This window comes from Sardina pilchardus, chromosome 3 (assembly GCF_963854185.1).
Source record: "Sardina pilchardus chromosome 3, fSarPil1.1, whole genome shotgun sequence".
Lineage (NCBI taxonomy): Eukaryota > Metazoa > Chordata > Actinopteri > Clupeiformes > Clupeidae > Sardina > Sardina pilchardus.
The window spans coordinates 8,156,938-8,166,937 of record NC_084996.1 but is presented as its reverse complement, the minus strand read 5'-3'; the positions used below and the strand labels follow the sequence as shown (position 1 = coordinate 8,166,937).

The 10,000-nt window shown below is 48.5% G+C and overlaps 1 protein-coding gene across 1 annotated transcript in view; it reads right to left on the bottom strand.

Moving 5' to 3' along the window:
• LOC134075828 (uncharacterized) overlaps nucleotides 1-5,723 on the bottom strand; it is a 24,707-nt gene extending 18,984 nt beyond the window's left edge. Inside the window, exon 1 of the mRNA XM_062530887.1 lies at nucleotides 5,011-5,723. Within this exon, the coding sequence (XP_062386871.1) occupies nucleotides 5,011-5,125 (115 nt within the window). The 5' untranslated portion in view covers nucleotides 5,126-5,723. The remainder of the gene's footprint in view (nucleotides 1-5,010) is intronic.
• Nucleotides 5,724-10,000: the final 4,277 nt, after the last annotated feature.

The following is a 10,000-nucleotide window of genomic DNA, read 5'->3' as shown; positions in this document are numbered from 1 at the left end:
AGCGCGTCGGGTTTCGCCGATCGTGGGTGAACACTGGAAGAGGCAAAGGGCCTGCGGCGGCAGTGATGGAAGGGACTTTTCCGACAAGCGAAAGGCATTTCGACCGCAAAAAGGGGAAAAAATAAAGCAGCCCCTGTTTCCCATGCCTTCAGTCTCGAGTTTGGCCACAAACATAATTACAGACCTAGAGGACGACAAGGCTGGCCAGCTGAACCCAGAGGCCTTGGTCACTGCTAGGGGGAATCGCATGTGTGCTGCTATTAGAACAACGGACTCTGAAATAGCTCTGGCCCTGACGTGGTCCAGATCCGCGCCACATCAGTCCGTAACCTATTCCAGAATCAGGAAGTAGAGTGGGAAAGCAATGTGCTAGGCAGACTGACAGCAATGTTTTTAACCCTGACATACCAGGAAGAAGGACCAGGAATAATACGGGACTTTTACAACACGTTTGTGAACAGTACCTACCATTTAATGTGTCTGATGTATGGATAATCTATAATGACAGTGAAGAAAAACTACTATGCCAACATGTAAAATAATTATTTAAAGACCATTAAAATAGATTATGCCTATCATTCAAACAACTCTATAAGATATGCTGTAGAAAAGATGTATCAGGCAGGTCACTGAATATGCTATTACATTTTGAACAATCACTTAGTTTATCCTGTCTATAAAACATACTCACAAGTAACTGTTCTGGAGGGGCAAGTGAGCAAACATCATACAGGTCATAACCCCGATTGACAAACTTATCTATTTGAGTCTCGAAAATCTTCAGGACTTCATGTCCAATTTCTCTGAATGAGTCGACGACCTTAGCCTGGATTTCTGCACACCGCACACAATACAAAAAGGTCCTGTCAATCAACAATAATGTCTACAGCAAAGCACCATGTGATGGAGGAGCTAACAAAGCACAAAGAGGCTAAAGAAAGACATGCAGAAAGAGAGGCAGAGATAGAAGCTGGTTTCAGACATGACCTCCGCAGCATATATGGATCTTTGACAAATGGAGTTCCGACCCTTTGGGTGATTCAGATATAATGGGCGACATTATATGTGAATGACACCGACGCACATGAACAGAATCTCTGCGTGGTTGAACAGGTTGAGCGTGGTTGAACACGCACATGAACAGAATCTCCACATGTTCTTCGCTTCGTTGAGACATGGGCTCATTTACATATTGTCCATTGGAAATATTAGGAGGGGAGTAGAGTAAGAGCCGGCTAAGTTTGGAGTTCCAAGTGTTATGTTGTTCAGATACACAGCCCAACCACTTGAACCAGAACAGGCGGACTTACACCTACAGTATGTCTGAAAGCAGCTAAAGAAAGAGTAGGACAGCTGTAGACGACCCTGACCTTGTCCCCCTGTTAGGCTCCTCATTCCAATATCAGTGTGGTATTGCTCCGGCAATCAGAGGGGACAATCAATGATGCGCCTCAGTCCCAACCAACAGTGACCGGGCCCACTTATGCTGAGTTTACACTACGGGATTTCAACGACGATTTCGAGGTCAAAGACCATTGTTAGAGATTGCAGACAAAAGCACCAGATCGGGGATGAATCGGCTCTTAACCTGTGATAACAAGTTGTAATTTGTAAAAGGTCTGATAACATGATCGGACTTGAAAAGGTAAAAAATATAGCCCCGGTTGAATGGAAAGTTACTTTAACCATAGCCCTACCAGAATATGGAGCATTTCAATTCAGCACTGGATCACCAGGATCCTGCAGTCTCTCATGTGTGTGATTTCCTGATGAAACATAAAGTTTGACGAGAAAACCGATTTGTCTGAAATTTCTATTGCGTAATATAAATACCTCTGTCATGGATCAGTTGTACAGTTTGAACATACAATGACACTGACTCCCAAATACAAGAAAGTAACGCAATCTGAGCATGATCTCGATCCTAGTGAAGTTGTGTAGTCTGTACGACAACACAGAGCTTGAAGGAAGTGACTGACCAGGAACCCCCAGTCAGCCAATGGCCTGTTTTCCGGTAACCAGCATCATCAAACTGATCAATCCCAGATCAAACCCTGATCAAACCCATAAATAAATATTACCTGACTTATCAGTCTGGAAACTGAGTTGAAAATGAGGCGTGAAATGTCAGTTAGATTTTGGGAAGAAAAAAAAGAAAGAAAGCTAGGATGCTAGGATGCTAGGATGCTAGGATGCTATGGCTGCATTGGTTTCAATGCAAAGAAACAGCTAGAGCCCAACATGAAACAAAACAAAAGCAAAACAACGGTTCTTCAGTTCGCAACCATTTATTAGATCACTCATGGGTTTTTTTCGCCTAAGCTCTGCGACGGGGCCCGTATAGATTTATTTTGAGATAGATTTGGATATTTAATCCCCCAAAGGCAGGCTTACGGGGTCAGAGGGCTAGATCGCTCATTAACGAAGGGAAGATAGAGACCCGAGGTGAGGCAACAATCGGTCACCCACGCCACACTGCTGTGCATCGGTAATCCACCTAATCCATAACCATTTGCCTGAATGCGAGGGCTGCCTGTTTCCATTGCATAATCGAGGGGTTGATTAATTAAAAACATCCCATATGCCCACGGTAGCCTACCTCCAACAACTGCCCAGCAGAAGAGCAGCACGCTCTGGCTTACATCATGGCCACCACTGGACCAGATCCAGAGTTTGCAGCTTTGCTTTAGACTTTAATGTCATGCATGCTTTTATTCAAATTTGATTGACTGTGCCCCAAAACTTTGATAATCTATAATTAGAGAGCGGTGGAGCTGTTTGTATCTGCCCCCTTAGGTAGCTGACTGTACAGGAGTATAGGGCGTTGTCTGGAGGAGCTAGCACTATACATACAGCTGTTGGTGCCACGCAATATACCAACAAGAGTAATGAGAGCACATGTCAACACGCATGTCATATTAGCACCAGCCTACACTGACAGCGTGTAGGTCCTGTTACATAACACCAACACACATACATACGCACACACACACACACACACACACACACACACACACACACACACACACACACACACATACACACACACACACACACACACACATATTCAGCTAGATGCACAGACAAGACAAAAGAGAGCCTGGTTTAAATGGCAAAATAACATAACATTTGCCACGAAAAGACATTTTGTTTGGTAGTGACGACTGGCTTTTTCGTAATGCTCTCGAAAGTGAGCATTAAGTAAGGGCAACGCATTGTTAGGCCTGACAACAAAGACTCCTACACTGTGGAGCTTTAAATGGTTTCTCTGATTACCGTGGCTCCGCTTCAAAAATACCTCATCCACTTAAATACCTAAGCCAGCTCTCCTGTGCCACTGGCATACAACAATAGACCTCTTTCACACTAACCCAGCTTGCCGAAAGTAAATAAATAAATAAATGTGCAATAAGTGCAAAGTTTACAGCCCCCCCACTGTTGCATTCAAGCGCATGGAGACTTAACTCCCCAGATGGCAACTGCCTCTGGCCCACATGTGGTCCTGGTGCGGCCCTGAACAGATTGGGTCCGGGCCAAATCAGGTCCAGATCTTTTCTAGGGTCAGTGGCTAAGAGTGGCTGGGGTCTGGTTTTCACCCGTGGTTAAGAGTGAGAACTAAATTTAAATAAAATCACCCTGGCGACCCGGCATTTCCTTTTCCTGTGTTGTGTGCATGTGCTGATTTTACTGTCCACGTCATCATGGTGGAAAGCTAAAAATGTTTTCTCTGGCTGTGGAGAAATGTCTTTTACCCTTTTAAAACCTTTAGCCTAGCTTTTCGAATTTGGCTGCACTTCACAACAGAAACATTCTATACTGTCCTGTTTCTTCAAACAGGAGGAAGAAAAGAAGCGGTCATAATTAGCCACCTTCAGGTCCGCCACAACCTCTTTAATCCATCTCTATTAAGGGCTGAGGATCAGCAGCAACAGGAACGTGGAAGTGGACGAGAGGACGGACGAGAGAACGGACGAGAGGACGGACGGACGGACGGTCAGATGGACAAGCTCGCCGCAGGAACAGCGAGTTATTTGAACAGGTGTCAGGTAAACAAGGCGAAGCATGTATGCTGTGCGGGAGTGGGAAAGGGAAGAGAGAAGAAGAGAGGAGGAGGGAGGGAGGGAGGGAGGGAAGTAAGGGTGAGGAGGAGGGGTGGAGGGGGAAAAAAGCGAAGCGGCACAGCCTAGCGAGTGAACGAGCGCCCACGCAGCTCCCTCCACTGCCTGGGCCCCCGTGTTGACTCAAGCACAGGTGAGTGATGGACCGACCTTGCAGGTCTTTGACGGAAAACCATGACGTCAGTGCTGACGAAGACAAACAACACACACACACACACACACACACACACCAGATTCAAAAACTTGGCTAGTCCCAAAATGGAGCAACTGATGTTTGCTCATGGGGGCCCATGTATTTGAGACAAAGGTCCTAAAACACACTTCGCGTTTCCTAATTCAGGAGTGCCGCAGTTGGTGTTGGCTCCATTCAGTGACTGTCTCTAAATTTGGACTGCTGTGGACATTTTCAATGAATGACTAGAGAGAGAAAGGACAGAGGGAATACGTCAGTACAAAGAGCCTGTAGGAGAAGAGACCAATGCTTTCAAAGGGCTTTTATATCAGCATCACCACAACTACAACCGCTTGCTGCAAAACAAAAGCACTGAGACATGACAACATCAACCACCAGCCACAACAATACTCAACTGTCTAAACCAGACGGCTCCAAAAATAACGCAAACAAAAACTACTTCATGACGCGACTCAACATTGTAATCTCAGTCTCAGAGCTGGAGTTGACTCAACATTGCAATCTCAGTCACCAAACTGGACTAGTCTCTGCATTGTAATCACAGCCTCCAAACTGAAGTTAACTCTACACTGTAATCTTAGCCTCTAAGCTAGAACTGACAGATTGCACAGACTGAACAGCCACCACAACCAACCTACTACCACCCACCAACCAACCACCCCCTTCTACATGACTCCCTCTTCCCCAAAGGAGGCTCACCGGTGCTGGGCATGGTGGACACACCAGCCTGGGAGAGAAGCTCCAGGGACTGTTCCCTGCCGGAGACACTGTCGGAGGAGAAGCAGGATTCCGTCTCGTAGATTGTCTGCAACATCGCGCACAGTCCCGGCACGATGGGCCTCCAAAAGCATGCCAGTGTCAAAGTGCTCGAACTCCACACACCTCAAAAAATATGTGTGGAAAAAAAAACAACGACCAAAGAGAAAGTCCCACTGTGAGCCCTTGCAGTGCTAGGAACTTGGGTGCAAACTCTTTGACGATGCGACAATCAACTAGTAGGCCACCAAAACAGTTTGTTGGGGATTGTGCTGTAGCATAAACAAGAAATCTGAATCTTCACTTCAAAGACGTTCTGCAAGCTTCATGCCTTCTGTCGTGTATGGTACTTTGATGTAGGAAATGACACAGGGCAATCCCTTTGATTTCCATGGCATGAGGAAAACAAAAAGCACATGCCAGAATAAAAAACAGTCCGTCCGCAAGAAAAGTCACCTCAAAAACAGCTAAGCTAAATCTACACCGCAATCTCCTGAGAGGGGATCAAGACCCTGTGGAGATCGTATTAGAGTGACAGGAAATATCTTTAGCCAGCCGGAGCTACAAAGTTACAATCCAAAACATCCTCCACAGTCCTGGTCGGCCTTTGAAGGGGGGGCTGGGGGGGGTTAGCGTTGCAGGGAGAAGAACTCCCGGCTGAAACAGGTATTTAAAAACACCTCAGTCGACCAGCGTTAAGAACGAGAGCCGCTCCTGAGCTTCGGCGAGTACAAAAAAAAACACCGGGAGCACAGAGAGTGTAGTCCTGAGCCAGAACGGAGACTTCGCCGAGCTGTGCAGTTCTGGTCAGAGTGAACAACGCTGTAGCCACAAGTGAGGAGCGAGGGAAAGGGAACGGAACGAGAGACAGAGCGAAAGAAAAGAGACCCGGCGATAAGTAGATCACTGGGAGACTGTGCAGGATGACGCACCCTAGAACAGGAGAGTGAGTGAGTGAAAGGTAGAGAAACAGATAATATATCTCAGGAGAGACAGAGAGAAAGAGAGAGTAGGGGAGAGAGAGAGAGAGAGAGTGCTGGCCTCCTCCCCTCCTCTTTCTCTCTAGGTCTGCTTCTCGTGTTTCCTCTCCTCTCCTCTCCTCTCCTCTCCTCTGTCTGCGGATCGGCTCGAGCGGTGCAGTCGCACCTAGACTGAGAGCGGGGAGAGCTGGTCACCGTGGAGACAGCGGGGAGCAAGGAGAGTTCCAGCGGCAGCGGCGGCTCTACTCCTTCACTCCTTGTCGTCTCTCCTTCCGTCTCTCTCTCTCTCTTTCTCCGAGTGGAACACCCCTCTCTCTCTCTTTCCGTAGTGCACAACAAAGTGTTTGTGAGTGAAAGTCTCGTTTCTTCTTTTATTTTTCTCCCTCTCTGAGTTGTGTTGTTGTTTTTTTTGTTGCTTGCTTTCTCGTTCGCGTCGTTTGTGCTATATGCTGCTCGTTTCGAAACGTCGGACCCGCACTCGCTCTCACTGTGTGAGGAGACACGGCAGGAACGGTGGAGTTTACAAACACGGTGCTCTCTCTTTCTCTCTCTCTCTGTCTCTCTCCCTCACACACATACACACACACACACACACACAGAGACACACACTCGCACTCTATGTCTCCCTCCCTCCCTCTCTCTCTCTCTCTCTCTCTTGCTCACTCGTTTGCTCGCTCGCTCACACACTCTGCTCACAGCAGTCTGGAAATAGAAGAGGCAAGGCAGTCCAGAGGGGCGGGGATGTGGCTATAAATAGACGCGGGAGAGCAGAGAGCTGAGAGAGAGGGCGCACAGAGAGGGAGAGAGAGAGAGAGAGAGAGACGAGAGGAGAGAGGGGGGAGGAGCTGGAGGGGAGAAGAATGGGGGATGAGGAGGACGGGGAGGGAAGGAGAGAGGGGGGAAGAGGAGGAGGAGGAGGAGAAGAGGGAAATAGAGGGAAAGGAGGGGGGAAGGTTGCTCATGCAAATAACAAGGAGCCAATCCTGAACTGATGAATGCTTCCCAGCAGCCAATCAGAGAGTGTGTGTTGTCTGTTGTGTGTGTGTGTGTGTGTGTGTGTGTGTGTGTGTGTGTGTGTGTGTGTGTGTGTGTTTATGTCTATGGGGTGGTGAGGACGGAACCACTGCTACACCCCTTCGTGACAGAACTGCAGGACATGGAAGCTAACAGCTAATGACTAGCTGCTCATACTGACACAGTAGGCACACACAAAAACACACACTCTTTCTCTTTGTCTCTCTCTCTCTCTCTCTCGCACACACACTCTTTTGAATGAATGAGGCCCCACAACACAGATCTGCATGCACACACACACACACACACACACACACACACACACACACACACACACACACACACACAAACACACACACACACACACACAATGCACATGCAGACATGAAGCAAGGTAATATAGGATCTACGTCAGAGCAACCTGTGTGATTACCAACGGGCTCTGCATTAGCTTCTCACTGTCTCTCTCTCACACACACACACACACTCTCTCTCTCTCTCTCTCTCTCTTTCTCTCTCTCTCTCTCTCTCTCTCTCTCTCTCTCCCCACACACTGGGGTCACAACACACTGTTGGGTTAGTCTGCTGAGGCAATTTTCTGAGCTGTGTCAAATCCCGATGTGGCACATACAGCCAATCCCCCTGCCCTCCCCTTACCTAATGCATACCGCCACTGCCCTCTCCTCTTTTTGCTTCTCTCTCTCTCTCTCTTTCTTACTCTCTCCTCTCATCTTCCTCTCTCTTCTCGAGTTCCCCATTGACCAGTCTTCTTGCTCCGTCTCCCTGTCCCTCTCCTCCTCCTCCTCCTCTCCCCTCCCTTCCCTCCCTCCCTCTCTCTCTCTCTCTCTCCCTCTCTCTCTCCCTCTCTCTCTCTCTCTCTCGCTCTCTCTCTCTCTCTCTGGCCTGCTGCACCAGTTCTGCTGCTTTACAACTCTCTCACAGGCAGCCCACTCAGCTCAGCTGGAGGAGGAGGAGGGCAGAAAGCAGGCAGTTCATTAAGAAAAGAACAGCCAGCCAGGCGAGCCGTGCCGTGCCAACGAGGAGGCAGGAAACCTCATCTGAGGGGGCAGTTAGCGCCGCGAGGAAACCTTTACGCCTGCCCGTGGGCTGAGAGGGCCGGCGAGATGCACACGCTGAGATGGACACGCCTCACGGCGAAACCACCGCAACACACACACACACACACACACACACACACACACACACACACACACACACACACACACACACACACACACACACACACAGAGACACACACACAGCCACTGTCCAAATCTTTTGCATAGCCGTCCTTCACCAGCACATAGCAATGTTATTAGGAAAGGACAATGTGTACTGCTGCATCTCTGCCTCCCTGTCAGAACCGTGAAATGGCCCTTTAATAACCATGAAAAGGGGTCTTTGGTGCCCCCTATGGCTCATCAACAATCAGCTTTCAAAAACATATCTCTCGCATTTCAGCAACGTATCTGCTTGGTAGAGGAGCTTCTAAAGGGAACTTTTAACTTTCAAAAGATCTAATGACAACTCTTTCCTTTAGGCTGACACCAGTGTTACACAAGACAGCTGATCTATGGCCATACTTTAAGTTGTCCTGCAATGCTTTGCGCCTACAATCATGTGGTTGATGAGACAGTTCATTGTGTGTTTTCTGTCTCGATGGAAAAACATACGGTTAAGTTCCTAGAGTCCAAGGTCTAGGATATATTATTGTTGTGGTGGTTCCATAATGGCCTAAATATAGTGTTTGCAGGACAACTCTGGACAAACAAACCTGGCCTTGAGAGACCATAGCGCCATAGCAACAGTTTGTGGTGGTGTCATATGTTTGGATTGAAACAGTAAACCGAGGGGCTGCTATCGTCAGCCCTCGGCCAGAACCGAGCCACAGCCTTGCCAGAACTGGCCCAGAGAGGCAGCTAGTCGCCAGTGCGGGCTACCAGCGGGCTACAAGCTGCAGCCCAGTTTCTGCACACACCGAAAGCACCAGTCAAAGTTCACAGCTTCACCACTTTTGTTGTGGATGACCTAACGCCGTGGCACGGTCACTGACCCGCGCCGGAGGGGACAGAGGAGTCAACGAGGCGGCGAGGAGGCGCTAGCCGAGGAATGCACACAGACGGACGAGAGCACCCTCGCACTCACACTCATGCCCCGTCCACAACCGGCGGGTTTTTTATTTATTTATTTGTTTTTGAGGCTTGGCTCTCGTCTTGGTATTCACAATCACTGAGTGCTCCCCTTTGATCTTTCAGCATTATACACCCCCCCCCCCCCCCCACAATGCACAAACACACAATCTCTCTCTCACACACACACACACACACACAAACACTGTGGGTGCCATTCCAATGGAATCCCACCTGTTGCCCTCTCTGCTACATGGCTGGTCTGGTGACATGTCAGTCAAGTTCAGAGTCACCTCCTATTGGCTGAGAGTGACTCTTTTTTAACCAAGCTCTACCTGAAAATCCCCTGACAACAACCCAGCAATATGTGGGACATGGGAGGAGGTCTCCAGGGCGGGGGGGTGGTTGAGACAACTTCATCTCTTTTCAGAAGTGACTTGTTGCTGAGGGAGGGTACCAAGTCAGTCAACCAATAGGCAACACACAGAGACAAGCGTCATGAGTCCAAATGTCACCAGTCAGTCACCAGACTCAAGCTGAGAAGGAACTGCAAAGGAAGAGACGGACAGAAGGACGGAAGGGAAGGAAAGAAAGAAGGAAGGAAGGAAGGGAAGAGGTTTTTAAAATAACAACAGCAAAGGTTAGAGGGTGGCACTGTGTCAGGTGTCTGTGTAGGTGAGTAGAGAGCAGCTGGGTCTTTAGCTTCAATGGAACACACACTCACACACACACTCACACACACACACACACACACACACACACACACACACACACACACACACACACACACACACACACACACACACACAC